Raw genomic sequence first — 17,358 nt, 5'->3', positions numbered from 1 at the left:
CTCCTACTTCAAATTTGCCTCATAAATCATCTCTCAACCACACTAAGCCATTCACCAACCAATACAATTGTTACGTTTCATTGTATAAAAAACCTTCTAAGGTGGGTGACTGCAACATAGTCCATCAGTTGTGCATTTCATAGTGTGAATTCCCTCCAAACCTTTCAACTGAAGGGGGATGAATGCCAATGAAATGTTAATTAATATGTCGCAAGCATGGAATATGACATAACTCCATATCCTCTCCATGTAGAAACGCCAGCCCCAATATAGAGCATTTCATCCTCATTATAGATAAATTCCAATGAGCATCCGTCTAACTTGACATGAAAATATGTGAACCAGATGGTATAAGATTCATAACAAACTATTTATTATGCTAGGATGACCAAAAGTACCCAACTTCGCATCACCAGATTAACAAATTAATGTTCAGAGCAAATTCTTAATTCCAATACTTATGTAGCACAATAAGTTTATTTTAGTGCTGCAGAAACTGGGTCATGGATGCTTGTATTTCTTCTAGCGTTTGCCCCTTGGTTTCTGGTACGAGTTTTATGGTGAATAGAACAGTTGCAGCACTAAAGACTGAGAATATGAAGAATGTTCCTGAAATGGTTTAATGAAAATACCTGTGTTTATAAATAAAAATACACATGAACACAAGCTTATATATATACATGTAAAGAGAGACATAATAGAGAGGTAGAGAAAGGCATCACCTGCTGAGTTCCATTCAAACATGAAGTTAAAAACATACACAACAATAGTAGAAGAGGACCAGACAATGAAAGTCACTAGACTTCCTGCTGAACCCTTTATGTTTACTGGATATATCTGAAATAGAAGCTCTCATCAGTAAACATATGCAAGCAATATGAGCCTCAGTGTAATGTTATACTTCTGTTAGTACAAATTTCTACTAATTAATGTAGCATTCCTGTCCAACAAAGTTCTCTACCTCTGAAATGATAACCCATGGTAGTCCTCTGAAGCCTAGTGAGTACCATGCCAAATATGCCTGATTGTAGATCAGCAGAGACAAACAAAATTACCAAGGGATGATCCTCGTAACCAAGGAAGGATTGAAATGAAAGTGTAAAAAGAATTCAGTTTCGGTCATATATTGCAACTATCCATTCGCTAATGTAATGGTGGTTTCAACTATAAGAAGATTATGGAGAATAGAGAGCCTCACATAAAGACCTTCCAAACACTAATAGGCTCATAACTTAGACATGATACCCTCTGGACTTCCATCCTAGTGGATGGACAAACCGAAGTAAAGAAGAAAGAAAAAACAAAAACGAGGACAATTTTAGATGAACATTTATTTCTATGCTATGTTGCCTTACCACCATGCCAGTCAGAACCATAATAGGAGTGAGCTCATTCCACTTGTGAAGATCCTGCTTGTAAAATCAGGTCTTTCAGAAATGGTCATCTAAATAAATGAAGAGGGAAACTGGAAAGAAAAGAAAACATAGAAGTGTTTAAATTTGTATTTAGAAAAGACCTGTAATAAGAATGATATTCCTATAATCAAGCAACTCAAGCACATTCCAGCTGCAGAAACCTACAAACATTGGTAAAATAACTACAAACTTGCTGATCAACTAGTCACAAGCTTAAAAACAGATTCCTCCTCGTCCTTACAATTAGTAGTGGTCGTCTTCCAGATCTATCGGCTAAGAGTACACCAATAACAACTGCTGGAATCTGAAGAAGAATGTCTACATTTCTTTAAAGAATGAAAAAACAAAATAAAAAGAGAAAAAAAGAAAAAGAAAAAGAAAGAAAGAGCATGAAGCAGATTTCCAAATCAAAGTACACTTAAATAAGAGTGAAACCTGGATAATAGCAGTTGCTGTTGTCCCGAATGTACTTGAAAAATCTGTCATAAACCTCAAAGTCATATTTCTATTCCTCTTTGTTCCTTTTTATACCCTAATACATAATATAAAGAGACAATGAAAAGCCTTGATTACCAGCTGATTCAAATATGGAACCTGCATAACTAGGAATGGCAATGGACCCTGCAAGTTGTTGCAGCAACATCAACCCAACCCCAACCTGAACATATTGCAATTATACGTAAAATGAAAAAAAAAAAAAAAAAAAAAAAAAAACAAAGAATCAGGAAAACCATGAGAAAGAAACATGGCAAGTATTAATTTGTGACACTCACTACAAGTGAATGAGCATATTTCCACTGAAACAAGTCTAGAATTCTATCTTCTGAGAGTCGTTGACAGATTTCTGTATAGTCCTGAAAAAACAAGTGAAACCATCTTATTTCATGTTCAATAATAATGACAATGTCAACAACACAACAAATTTTCATTAATGAACACAAGAATTTAAATGCTACTTTGATTACAGCTAACTCTTGAGAAATGTCTGTGTTCTCTCCCCTGAGCCTCTGTAAAGCAACTTCCAACTCTTTCTCTCTCCCAGTCTTTGCCTGAAGACATTTACTCCAATCATTAGGTTACCCTATTTTGTTTAGGATGCTTGATTTTTTCCTTTGCATCATTCATTTAATTTACAAAATGGTTATCGGGAAAAAATTGAATTGGGCTCACCAGCCATCTAGGAGACTCCGGAATGAAGAATACACCAATAATATGTAATATACATGGAGCATTTCCTGAAAATGAAATATAATTACATTTTAAAACTATTCTTGAATTCAATATATGCAGCAGAAAAGCACAATGAAATTACCAATCAAAGCCAATATGCGCCAAGAGACAGCATTTCCCAAGAGGAATGTCGTAGAAAAGCCGAAACATATCACCAACTGTAAAGCTAACAATATATAGTTAAAAGACTCAATTGGATTTTTAGTCTAAGGCTGTAATAGTTGTGTTTTACCGTATGGGCTGATGCAAATAGTCCCCTAATATTCTTGGGTGTGATTTCTGAAATGTATATGGGTGCCTGTTTTGTATAAGGAACATTGATTACTGTTACAGATATGTATGGATATACTAAAGACATACTACAAACTTTGCTTGTTGCAATTACCGTATAAGATATAAGCCCAATTCCAATTCCATTTATCAATCTTCCCAAGTCGAGCCACCAATAGTCCTTTCAAAAAGCAGTTCAATTTCATATTAACCACACCCTCAAAAATGTATATATATGTATATATTAGTTGACTTGGTTCAGATTAGAAAGTTCAATAAACTTTTTGATCATCTGTTCCTCTTATGAAAATTTGCAAGGAATCAGATTCAAAGGAGAATTAAACTTTTTTTGCTCCTATTGTGATTTCAAATTTTCTATTTGATCTATCTTTTGAATTACAAATGAGTGAAGCAGCCCTGTTGAAAAGTATCCCAAATTCCTAGTTAGTAAAAATTCTTTTTATGTGAATAATATTGTATAGAACTTTTCCTATATTCATGTCATTGTCATATTAGATTTCCTTGTAGAATAAGAAAAGTTATAAGAAATACCTTCATAAATATTCAAAATCATGAGTGAAAGAAAAAAAAATGAGATAAAGATGGACTTGTACAAGTTATACGAGGTGAATAGAGATGTGAGGAAGAATGTGAAACACCTATTGAGCGAGGGGACTTGTGGTTTAGGGTGTAGATATAAGGAGTACCAGTGAAACATAAGATATTTCAAAACACAATAACTGTATATGATTCTTATCCTCTATAATATTCTTTATAATATAGTAAAATGATTTTTTTCTCATCTGCAAATATAAGCATGATTGGCTGAACCACTTTAAAGCCTCATGTACTCTTATGTAAATTGTTTTATCGTTGTATTCTTGAATGAACATTGTTTGTATTAAAACTTCAGCTGGTACAACAAAGCCTAAGCATGTGATTTCAACAAATAAATGTTTGAGGTAAAGTACACAAGAAGAAGACGTTCTTCTTAATTTGATAAAAACTTTCTTCTTAGTGATGCTTCACTGGGTACACCCTGTCAATACCCCCCTGGTTCCTTCTTAGATGGATGAGATGAGACAACCATTTGAATGATAAATCGCTCTTCCAAGAAATCGATTAAAGGGAAGGTGAATTAAAGAAAGCTTGAAATTTAATTTAGAAAAGAAAATTTGGAAAGAAAAGAAGGAAAAGATAAGAAACCTTGGCGAATACTATTGCAAGCCATCCCATGGAGCAAAATATTTCTGACAACCACATTGTCTGTTTTCAAGAACAACGTACAAAAATTAGCATTAACGGAATGGTTGGTAAAGCTTCTGGAGTTGATCACTTTACAGTAGGCCTGGAGCTAACTGAAGGGTCATAATACTTACACCTCTTGGACCAATAAGGTCAGTAGTCCTCCCGCTTGTTACTCCACTTAATGTTGCCCCAAGTGTCAATAATGAACTAAAAACTGAGTACTACAAAATGAGATCAAAATAAAGAGAAAAAATAATCAATTGAAAGAGAGAGGGAGAAGGGGGGAGTGAGAGGGAGAGAGACAATTGCAGGAACAATAAAAATAGTACATTCTAGTTAAACCATACAGAGAAACCATTTTATTACATAGGCCATGGCATAGTTGCACGAGTGTGTTAACCATCAATTTTGTTTTCAAGCATTTTTGTAAGTTCCTTTTTTTTGGTCTCATCTGTGACAAAGTAGTATTAAACATAAGAAATCCTCTTAAAGGGAGATCAGAGATCATCTGCGAGCAAGAGAACCAATACATGTTTGAATCCTGTGAATATGCATGGCCCAGATTGGTTGTTATGGTCTCAAGTCTCAACTGCTTGCGCATGGCTTGCTCAATAGATTGCAAGTATGCAATTCCATTATGGTCTTAGTTCATAATATCTTTGTCACCAATCAATTAGAATGCAGGCCTCTCTAGGAGTCATAAAAAAAAAACTACATCCCATGTTATGGATTATATCGGAGATTATGGCACATTTGCTTGTAAAGTAAGAAGGGTCACAAATTTCTCAAAAAATGCACTTTACACACGTGGTCCACTGGGCTTAGCAATTCTCGCTTACAATAACCTAAATAATATGTGGCACTAGGAAGAAAAAACCTAAACATCAGCTGACTGCTTTTGGACCTTTTGTAGGCTTAAAAGCATGCATGCACCAAGGAGGAACTAGAGAGCCTTGAGTCCATCAGTACTTGGTCACCAAACTAGATGGATAGATATATAGGATCATTGTGGATGAGTTTTTTAGTAGCATAGGTTCAATTGTTTAATGATTTTGGTAGGAGAATGATACATATATATCCATAACTAAAGAGCAGCAACAACTAGGATACATAGGCTACATTGGTTGACAGGGTAAGACATGATTTTCAATGCAATATGATATCTTTGAATATTAAATTCAATAGGCATGATATCCCAAGGTAGCATATCTAATGAGATATGCTATGTTATGCTTATATATTATACTCAATTACTTCATTAATGTTTCAACTTCCTATAAGAGAGATTGCAATTGTTATGGATAATAAAGTATCATATATCATATTTCAATGAGATAGGAATTGATCATACCTTGAATCAAAATTATTTTATACTACCTTCTTGGGTGTTTAATTCTCTTTGAGTTTTTTTAGAAATATTCTTGACCTAAACTTTTCTAGAAGTCTTCATCATGAGATTTGATATCTTTTATAGTGTTAGTAGTTTAGCTAACCATTTCTATGTCGATAAATGAAATAGGAGTATTTCACTATATTATAAAATATATTATGAATGATAGAAAAAAAAAAAAAAAAAAAAAACCAGTTACAACTATTAGCCTTGAAACCATGTTTCCTAACTTCTTGTATCTATAATCCTAAATCATAAACACCCTCAGTTCCATCAAATTTCTTCTACTCTTCCATCATATCTTGATTTATCCGACATAAGCTTAATTTACATGCTCATATCTCATAACATTTTTTTTTCTTATAACCTAGAATATTTAAAGTATATTTACAACAACTTTCCTTGTAAGTAATTAAATATATGATATTCATTTATTAAAAAATTGTAAGTAAGAATTTGAATAACTTTTCAACATAAATGATGGAGCTTTTGGACTCCATTAGTTTCCTATGTTATGCATGGTGAATTGTAAATAAATGTGAATTAATTATGAAATATATCATAAAATGGAACTTGCATGCAAGAGTTGATTGAAATAATTCGGCAGAGGCACATATCCATTTTTGAAATCAGATTATTAAAAGCCAATATCTAGTCAAATGGTCCACTATATCATTGTGGATCCGTGGGTCTACAATCATTTAGTGCTTACCCCAGCTATAGAGAGGCCCAGGTCATCCATGATTCCGGACTCGGCAGGTGATGAATATCCAAGCTACAGGTCATTCATAAACCATTATTTCAGTGAAAGTCAGATGACATACATTTGGGTGTTGTAATAATGTTCAATTTTAAAAGAACTATCTCAATAAATGAATTTGGTCTACATATATAATAGCGGAGGTATGGATAATACACATGTGGTTGTAGAAAACATATGTGAAGGTATAAGTACCATACATGTGGTTTATAGATTTTCGATGTTACATATATAAAATGGAAACATATGTGAACGTATAAATATTACACATGTGGTTCCTAGATTTTCCATATAGGAAAAATTTTGGTTATAATAAAACAAGGGGAAACGTATGTGAAAATATAAATACTACGTAGATGTGGTGTGTAGATTTTCAATGTGGTATAAGTTTTGGTTATAATAAAGTGAGTTTTTGCATAATGGGAAATTGAACATGTGGTTTGTAGATGTTTTATGTGGACCCTAAGACGTGTGGTTGATAAAACAAACGGAGGACACTCAGCTAAGTAGCCATTAGATTGATAAAATGGTAAATATTTATATATCCTTTTTTTAATTTTTTATTATATAAACATTTAAATAAATATAAATATTTATATCTATTATTATTTTTATATCTATGATTATTCTTATAATAATTATTAATATTAAATATGAAAATAATATAAATTAATTAATATAATAATTTTTAAAATTTTAAAATAACAAAATATATAGATGTATGATTAAATTAAATATTATATTTTTTTCATTTTAAATATATTTTCATATTTAACTATTATACATATTCTATTTAATAATATTGAATATATTGATAGATTTATATTTATTTTTATCATTAAATTTAATATACCAAATATAAAAAAATAAAATATTATTAATAATTTTAATTATATATATATATATATATATATATATATATATATATATATATATATATATATATATATATATATATCAATTTCTTATACTTATTTTGTTAATTTTAATAAAATACAAATTATATGTTTATAAAGTCACTGTGTTAACCACAGATTTGACCAAGTGAACTATCAACCTAAGGAATTGATAACTTTTTTGGTTCGATTGTGAAAAGGTTGATATTTTTTCTGCAGATATAGTGTGGCCGGGCTTGATGATTAATGGAAATGTCAAACTTGCTTATATTTTTATTTTTTATTTAGTTTTCAGTGGCATTCCTAGTAAACATTGGTTGTTTAAACAGAAAATGGGAAGGGAAAAAATATATTAGCAAAAACCAATGAGAGCTCGAAGATGAAGCGAAGGAGCAAAAACTATGGACATGAGATTGTACTCACAGCGCACCCTAAGGTGAAGGAACCACAGAAGACCACTGCTACGCTGAAAACAAGAACAATTGTGAAGGAGGAAGCATCACTGCAACTGCTGCCACTGCCACTACCGTCATCCCTATTGCAGAAGTTTTCAGTTCTTTCTTCGTCAAGAAGAGGTCTTGTTGCATGTCCTCTAACATTGGTCCCTCTCTCCATAACTTTCTTGGAGGTGAGGAGCAAAGAAAGTGGAAGACGGAGACAAGTTAGTTGGTCGAAAGAGAAAGCATAAAAGGCGAAGTTTTGGTGAGTGCATTGTTGGACTTCATAACAGCCATTCAATGAAGCTGGGAAAGGTGGTGGTGGTGGTGGTGAGAGCGGGGGACCTGGTGGTGACAAAAGTTTGGGGACTGTGAGATGACTTTGTTGTCGGTGAACAAAAGTATGATGTGATAATTCTTTGTAACAAAATTACAAAGACTTTGTTGTGGGTGAACAAAAGTATGATGTAATAATTCTTTGTAACAAAATTACCTCCTTGTAGCAGTAGAGCCAAGGGGTAGTGGGAATTGAACAAGGTAAGTAGCTACCTTACCACCAAGCTATATTAGAAATTTGATGCTATTCTGTCCTCTTGAAATACGTTCCATATAATGCCCCCCTCAACCACTTTCCTGCTCCGCCCCTGACTCCTTGTGCATGTATATTAGCTGCCAGGTCAACCGACATAATCCTTGAATCAAGGCAGCAACATGACTTTCTTCCTTCTAAACTTTTTTTCTTCTTATGTATATTTTTGTACACTTTCCTATAATGAAAAATCATTATTGTTTGTCATTCAAGATCATTCTCTTCATCTGATTCTTTATGATATCAAAGCAAGGCTTCAAAATGGCCATTCTCGAAGAACCAAAATTAACCATCTACTCTTTCCATCAGTGTTCAAGCTTGGTTTCAATCAAACTCACCTCCACCAATTTTTCCACTGGAAATCCCAAGTGCTACCACTGATACAAAGTTTGGGAATCACACATCCATTGATGAGAAACCAGATGAACAATCAGTTGACGAAGAAGAAAGACAAAGAATTCTCAATTCTTGGTCTGGACAAACAATGATGGATTACTCATGTGCTGGCTACTTGGCTACATGACTGAGGAAATCCTCAGCATGGTCATTGGTGTGAATACAGCTCTAAAGGTCTGGAGAGCCTTAGAAGAGCAACTGTTGCTCTTCTAATTTAGGAAAAAACAAATTCTCAAACTTCTCACAAAAAGTGATTTGAGACGTCTTCCATCAGAGGTACAAAATTAATTAATAGACATCTTCATAGACTTTATCTAATACCCATGGTTCTTTTAGTGAATTGAAGCTACCATTGGAAAGGAGTAATTGGAAGTGTTCAGCCAATTCAATAACCTTGGACCTCCTACCTTCAAAGAATGTGAAATGTGAGATTCAAATTCTGACAAAGCCTGAAAATTCAAAGCCATCGTAGCTTATGGAATCAGTATTTTATCTTTCATTTCTTTCCAACTGGAAGTGGCAGGTGTAATGTTAAATTTGACATAGACATGGTACACTGCAAGGAAATGTGATTGCATACGACTGCGCTGAGGCTTTGATCCATTACAATTCTCATTCTCCTGTGAGAAGCCAAGTTTAATTTATCAAAGAAAATGAGCCATTGTTGCTTGTATTTCTTCCAGCCTTCGCCCCTTGGTCTCTGGTACCAGCTTTGCAACAAATAGTACGGTTGCACCACAGACAATTCGAACAAGAAGAATGCTCCTGAAGTAGCATATATAGTCAAAACATACATATCTCTGCATTAAAAGAGAAGAAACAAAAAACAGAGAGAGAGAGAGAGAGAGAGAGAGAGAGAGGACCTGCTGAGCTCCATTCAAATATGAAGTACTTGAAAGTGCAAGTAACTATCCAAGAAGAGAACCACTTGGAAAAAGTAACCAGGCTTCCAGCTGAGCCTTTTACATTTATTGGATATATCTGGAAGAAAATCTCATCCGTTAATATTAGATATAATTTGAACTTCTTGCCCAAGTTATTCTCCACAAATATCTGTTGGAGTAAAGTTCATGGCGGTATTTCATGACGTAGAAAGACAAAATTAAAAGAAAATAAAAATAAAAATCCTGTATAATATCACACTAGCATTTTTTTTCTATACGGACGGAGCTCTATTTAAACACAGGCAAGCCTGCCAAAAATCTGACCCACCAGTCCCCGATTCAAGACCATTTCTGGTCACATCTTTTACAAAAGTACTTCATCTCAAATTACTTCTCTCCACAAATTCAGATATTTAATTGTTTTTGGTTTTATTCTTCTTTCAAACTTTCGTACGTAAGACATTAGTTATTGGTGGGGCCAAGCTTTTCTTTCGGTGGGAAGGAGTTGGTGATCATACATCATTTTACTATTTCCAACACAACTAACTTTCTCATATATTGATTAGCAATCACCAACCCAACTAACTTCATCTCATGTCGATTAGCAATAATCACCAAACACTATCCAAACTTGAGGCTTAAACTCTGATTTTTCAACGGTCTCCCAGTAAGCCATGGACACAGCAAGCATAAGAGACGGTCTTCTTATTGAAGAAAAAGCTCCAGGCGAACTTAATGGAGGCATTGACGGCAGCAGTTGTGGCGCTTCCTCCTCCGTCAGCTGTTGTTGTCTTCAGTACGGCGGTTGCTGTCTGCGCTTCCTTCACATATGGCTGCGCTGCAAGTACAATTCATTGACATGGCGAAAGGGAAAGTTGTGTTTCGGGAGGCCCATTTCTCAATTCAAATGGGCCTCCTAAAACACAACTTCCCCTAAAATAAAAGCTTAGGCCCCACCAATAATTCATGTCTTACGTACGAAAATTTATGAGATATATATTTATGGAAAGTTTACGAAAATTTTGTTACATTTAAGAATATCCATAGTTAAAATATTTGAACTTTACAAATAATTTTTTTATATTATGTTATTTAATATATAAAAATAATTTATATATCATATATTAATATTATTGTATAATATTTTTTTAGTTTTTTTTAATCATAAATTTAATTTATAATAAAAAATTATTTTATAAAATAAGTATATTAAAAAATAAAAAATAATTTTTTAATACATGGGATATGTATGCCCTATATTTTATTAATGATTAATATATCTCACGTAAAATAGATAATATATCTCATCACTTATCATATCACATATTTAGTTGAATATACGATATGATAAATGATTGGATAACTTATCATATCCTATCACTTACCAAATATTAGATAAGATATAATATCTTCTTTCTTATTCTATCACATATTAATCCGACCAACCAAACATGATTTGCTCTGCATATTTTGCAATGCAACAAATATTATTTTTATATCTCATTATTAGCTTATCTTTAATGGAGGATATTTCACATGATTCTTAAATATATTATATCATAAATATTCACAACTTAGCTTGATGACTTCCCAAATATTTTTGTTTGACTTAGCCCCATAATATCGTAGGATTACCCCGAGTAAGTACATGCTTTATGAGAATTTGAAGGATAACTAGCGTCTGCATATATAACAATAGTAATGCTAACTTGTTTGAATAAAATAATTTTATGTCAATTAATTTATTCCATAAGGATACTACAACACATGTTTAATAAATTCCAATGTCTTTGAGTAAGTGCCAAATCGTATATTACCAACAAATTGACAAAGAATGTAATGTCTTACCCTGTGCAATTTGCAAAATACATCATTGAGTCAAATGCATTAAGGTATGGAGCCCTAGACTTAAAGATATAAACGGTGAGATGGGGTTAGGTATACCTCCCCAATCCTCTCCCAACTTGTGCCCATTCTCCATCTTAAATTAATGCAAATAATTAATTGAGCTTTATTTTGTTAAATTATCATTTCCATTGAATATTAACTTATTTATGAAAAGATAAATATAAAATACAAGCATTTCACAAATATTTTATTTTTAATATTTTAATTAGATTAATAATTAATATTTATATGGTTTTAAAATTTTATAAAAATTAACATATTCAAGAAAATATTTAATATCAAGAGATTTATTGATTAAACCTACTAATTGAGTTTTTTTTTTTTTTTTACTTTTTCTAAATTATCATTTTTAGTAGATAGGAAATTATTAACTAATGGAAAGACAATTATATAATACACTCAATAATGATTTATTTATTCAATATTTTAAATAAATTAATAATTAATATTTGCAAGACTCTCTAATATAAAAAAAAATTAATATATTTAAGAAAGATATTGAAGAACAATAGAAAAAAATCACTAGTTTGGTTTTTATATTAGCTAAATTATTTTAATGAGTAAGTAAAAAAAATTAACATACTTAAGAATAGTATCATCTATGTTTAAATATACATATCATCTTTAAAAATTAGTAAAGATTTTTATTTTGGATTCATATTGAATTTGTTAAGTCTAATGATACAATGGGATAACTTATCATTTTCCACACATGACCATGGCTCTAGTTTTTGTGCCTTCCCCCCTCCCATTAGTGGTGCCACTCAAGGACCCCATTCAATGAGTGTTTTGTTTGACCATCTCATTAAAAAATCAAATCAAATGCATAAATGTTAAGAAAATGACCAAACCAAATTAAACTAACAATAATTTCAATAATTGAATAATTTAAATTGTCATTAGGTCTAATTTCCTCATAATTTGAACAAATATTTCTTTACTTGAAGATTTTGTAGATATGTTCACTAAGTGTTCATCTGTGCTCACAAACTCTAATATGATGTCTCATTTTTGTGCATGGTTTCTTAGAAAAATGATGCTTAATTTTCATGCCCTTAACTAGTTTTTGAGTGATGAACAAGATTTTTAGAGATACTTGTATATAATAGCATTTATATTATCATATATAATAGGCAAAACTTCATAAGTGATACCAAAATCACTTAAAGTTTGTTTCATTCATAAATTAAAATCTATACACAACAAAGATCAACAACTAAAAATTTAGCTTCTATCATTGAAAGAGAGACATTTTTTTTTTTTACTATGCCATGAGACTAAAACGTGTTATAAGAAGTTATATGCTCCACTAGTGTTCTTCCTATCAATTTTATAATTTATAAAATCCACACTGTAATAGCTAATTAATCCCAAATTAGTGCACTAATTAGGGTACCATGCATAATCTTATATTAATTGTGCCTTTAAGATATTAAAAAATTTCTTCTAACTCTACTTAAATGATATTGGTTAGGACAAAATTAGAATTTATCACATAAATATACACTAAACATGATATCCAACCTATTAGAGGTTAAATAAAGTATGAAAATAAAATAAAAAAGACCTTATCAACTAATAGATTTACCTTGTTCATCCTTGTCAAGCTTAAAGAATGAGCACATGGGAATTGTCATAACCTTTTGCATCTCCTATCTCGAATCTCTTAAAAGGATCTTGATGTTTGTGATTTGATTAAGGAAAATTCCCTTCTTTGATTGCTTGATTTATAGTCCAAGGAAGAACTTGAACTTTCCTATCAAATTCATTTCTAGTTCTTTATGAGTGTAACTTGAAAAATCTTGATAAAGAGATTCATTAGTGGGACCACATATAATATCATCAACATTTTTCATAATTTGATATGAATGTTATCATCTTTGGTTTTTATGAACAAGGTTGTAGCTTTATTCCCATTTAAAACCTTTTTTCTTAAAGAAATAAAGTTTTTCTTAATTTAAAAACATTACTAGAAAACACATTGTTAGTAAAATTAGAGGGTTGTTCAACATACACTTATTTATAAAATCATTTATTATATAGTATAGTCCTTATAACATGCAAAAGCTAATTAATAGCATTCTAATGATTTCTTATCCAATAGCTTTAACTTTAGGCGTGACATAAATTAATTTTCTTAGAAGACAGGTGCTACTTTTTTTTTTTTTACCAAAAATATATTTTTGACTAGCCAATATCATATAAAGTGTCATTCACCCATTGTAAACTTTTTAAGAGAAAATGTTAATCATTTATTTTTATTTTCAAGCACATCTATCTCTTTTTCAAGGGAAATTTTAACCTTCTCACCAAAATTATATAACTCATAAATTTCATTTTTGAAGAGAAATGATTTTTTTTTTTTTAGGTAGACATTTTTTTAAACCAAGTTTTTAAATATTACAATAAAGTTTTTCAAATACCTCTTCCAATTCCTTATGGTTTGAATAAGATTTTTCCTTCTCTTCATCCTCCATTTCTATGAAGCACATGTTGGTCTCTTTATTTTTATTTTCTTCTTCAAATGACTCTTCTTCACTTTTATTCCATGTGGTTCTCATTACCTTTTTTTTATTTTGCCTCACTCTTGAACCATGGACAATCATATTTGATACGCCAAGCTTCTTACACTTATGGGATATGATGTCCTTTTACCTATTGCCATTTAGTAAATCCAACTTAATGAACTTCTTGAACTTCCTTGTGATAGGGTAATGTTTTCATCTTCATCACTTTCTTCTTTATCTTCAACATCATTAGTTGAGGCTTTAAGGGAAATGTTCCTCTTTTTTTCCTCAAGATCTTAATGGTTCTTCATAATGATCCCATGAGTCAAAATTAAGTAACCTAGTGAGTTCTTCAAGAGAAAGCTTTGTAAGGTCCCTAGCTTCTTGTATGAGGGCGACTTTGGCCTCCCATTAATGCTTTGTTAGGACATTAAGATCTTCATCACTTCTCCAATTTGGTTTAGACTTTTCCCAAAGATCAAAGATCATTAATGATGTTCATGAACCTAGTAAACATCTCACTAATTATCTCATTGTTCTTCATGTTGAACAATTCATATTGATGCACTAGAATGTGAATATTTGAATTTTTAATTTGGTTGGTTCCCTCATGAGTAATTTGAAACAATTGAAATATTTCTTTAGCTTATTTACATTGGCACACTCTATTATACTCATTTCTATCTATGATACAATGGAGATAATATATATGACTCTAGCATTCATTTAAGTTTTTATCATGCCCGTATATATGTTGAGAATATATATATATGTACCTATAGAAAATTATAAAAACCCTTGTGCAATAAGGAAAACTTTACCTTATATATATTATTAAAAACTTATTATTTTAAAACTTGAGAATGTGAAATTTTTTTACTTAAATTTTAGAAGTGCTTCAAAGTATGCAAGGTATCTATCCACATTTTGTATAAGAATTCTTAAAAGGTTTCTATTCTTTAAAACAAAAAATATGAAATGAATCCAATTATGCACTAAATAAGTGAATTTCTTTTTTCACTTTTTCCAAATAGGTCAATGAACTCATGTGTTGAATAGCAAATGAATATCAAACAAATTGTGGTTCAAATGAAATTGATTGTAGTTTGTCATTACATATCTGTGGACCTGCATTTTTCACGATACATTCTCACTCGATAGCGCGACTCGCTTTTTATTAGTGAAAATTTTATTTATAGAAAAGACTTGGAGTCGTCACTTATTTTTATTTTAAATTTTAAAGAGAAAACAAATTAAGAAAGAAAAACCATAAGTATGACTCCTAAAAGGAAAAACAGGTTTGTTAAAACCGAGTTTAGATCTCAGGGTCAGGTTACTTATTAAGAATGTATGGTTAAAGAGTGTAGCATCCCTCTAAGTCTTATAATGAGGTCTCTACTAATCAAGGTGAGACAAGTGTGACAATTGATCGGTTAATCATGGATACCAAAAAGTGATCAAAGATGTACTATGACTAGAGCGTATATCGGAAAAAATGATCAAGCAAGTGAGAGAGAATAGGATGCGTACCTGAGCAGCGAATCAATAATGTGCTATAATGAAAACCAGGTTAGTGGGCAAGTACAAGATAGTCACATGCATGTCACATATCAAGGCTAAAAAATAGTCAATATTCAATCAAACATGGCAATCAGAATCAATAATCAAATGGCAAAGGTCTCATATGTTGGGTCCCACCCACCAATACCCAATTTATTTTTACACAAATTATTTCCACAAATTTCATTATTTTTTAAATCATTAAAATTCATTCATGTTTATTAAAAATTGTGAAAAACATGGAAATGATTAAAAACCAAATAAATTAACAAAATGCATGTTTGGATGAAATATGACAGCAAGTTTATTAGAAATTAAGTTTTGTTGACTTTAGATTCCAAGGAAGGAAAAAAAGTTGAGATTTAAAATAATCTAAAAGACAAATATTTGAAAATCAAGTTTTGAAAGCAAGGGTGAAGAATTAAAAAGATGAGAACATGAGGGCATTAAGGAAAGAACATATAGAATGATTATAGAATCATACGTGCATGGGCCCGGGTGGAGAGGAGTTTGAGGCAGGTTAAGTGGTAGATGTTGGAGAATCACAAATCATATAGAATGATTATAGAATCTGATCATTTAGACAATAAATACGTCATAATCTCATGTTAAATCTATAGGATAATAATATCGGAAGACATACTTGAATCTATTGAGATTATGTATTGGGGTATTGTATTCCACATCTGAAATGAGTATTGCAGCCTTGAAATCATTCACTAATGGGATGTGAATAATTAGCAATTTTTTTATCTCCTGTCGTTTAGATTGGGGACCATAACCCAATTTATATATCCCTTATTATTTTGTTTTATTTATTGGCTCATCATTAATAAATAAAATAAAATTGGTTTCTGCACGTTACAAAGCCCATATAGTCCATATATATAAAGATACTTTAAAGGTTCATTATTAAATTAATTGATCACATTTAATTAGGCTAAAAAATAAGATGGCTTAATGTACATTGTGTTAATACGTAGGCTCATAATTACAAAAATATCCAATAGTAGACTGTTTGGGAATTGCAGCATCTATGCTCAAACCCCTTGCAGGCTTCACATCCGTACTCATATCCTTGAAGAATCTCATAGGACCAAGTCTCACAAAAGCTAAATAATTGTTGCTGAAGCCATTTCAATAATTAGAAGCCTTTGATTAACGGCAAATCTATGATTCCCCAACCTCCAATTATGAACCGAGGCAAAGACCATCTTCTCCATTGTTACTGCACATCCCATTTGATAGTTTGTGTGTCGTCCTTCCCAAACTGAATAGGATTCCTTCTGAAACTTGGAGGCAGCTTCTTCTTTAAATGGGTATTCCAGAACAGTACAGACGATGATTGCCAACTTGCGAAGAAGACTTCCAATTGTTTAGATAGACGATCAGCATGGGTCATTGGTCTGCTCAATCAAGTGGTTCACCAGACGATTTTGCCATGTGGTTTGCATTAAGAATAGCTATCTTTGATGTCTCAGGGAGTCCCTCAGATCTCAGCATTACTTTAGATACCATGAATGGGAAGACAGAAATGGTGCTAGTTTCATTTTTACATCAATAGGACCCATGCCTAAATGTCCTCCTTTTCATATTTAGAAGCTCCCGCCTTTCAAAAATCCGGTGCTGAAGTTTAAACAAATCTGAAGGCGGAACTTGGCCTTGCTCCAGTGGTGAATCACTTACATTGAAGGTTCATCTGCTTCTCCAACCCTGGGGTATTTCCATAGTGAGAGCCTTGTTCAGAAATGCCTCACTGCTCTCATGTACCTGGAAGTCAGAACCTGGTTTCAATTTTTAGGTCGGAAGAAATGCATCATTGCCCTCCTGCAGTCGAACCATTCTAAGAACCACTGCATATTCTGAAC

General features: G+C 31.9%; 1 protein-coding gene across 1 annotated transcript; it reads right to left on the bottom strand.

Annotated features, from left to right (window-relative positions):
* Window positions 1–351: 351 nt before the first annotated feature.
* LOC117930307 (sugar transporter ERD6-like 5) lies at window positions 352–7,973 on the bottom strand. Its single transcript, XM_034850894.1, has 18 exons — window positions 7,633–7,973; window positions 6,266–6,328; window positions 4,295–4,384; window positions 4,122–4,181; window positions 3,031–3,096; window positions 2,878–2,943; window positions 2,728–2,803; window positions 2,586–2,650; window positions 2,372–2,464; window positions 2,189–2,269; window positions 1,989–2,073; window positions 1,851–1,894; window positions 1,657–1,719; window positions 1,517–1,576; window positions 1,356–1,409; window positions 962–1,021; window positions 723–837; window positions 352–609 (listed from the first exon to the last, which is right to left on the bottom strand). The coding sequence occupies exons 1-18, from the start codon at window positions 7,822–7,824 to the stop codon at window positions 482–484; spliced, it is 1,461 nt and encodes a 486-aa protein (XP_034706785.1). The 5' UTR covers window positions 7,825–7,973; the 3' UTR covers window positions 352–481.
* Between the last annotated feature and the right edge of the window lie 9,385 nt (window positions 7,974–17,358).

Source organism: Vitis riparia, chromosome 14 (genome assembly GCF_004353265.1).
Source record: "Vitis riparia cultivar Riparia Gloire de Montpellier isolate 1030 chromosome 14, EGFV_Vit.rip_1.0, whole genome shotgun sequence".
Taxonomy (NCBI): domain Eukaryota; kingdom Viridiplantae; phylum Streptophyta; class Magnoliopsida; order Vitales; family Vitaceae; genus Vitis; species Vitis riparia.
Note: the sequence above shows the minus strand (reverse complement) of the source record. Positions and strands in the feature narration are given on the sequence as shown.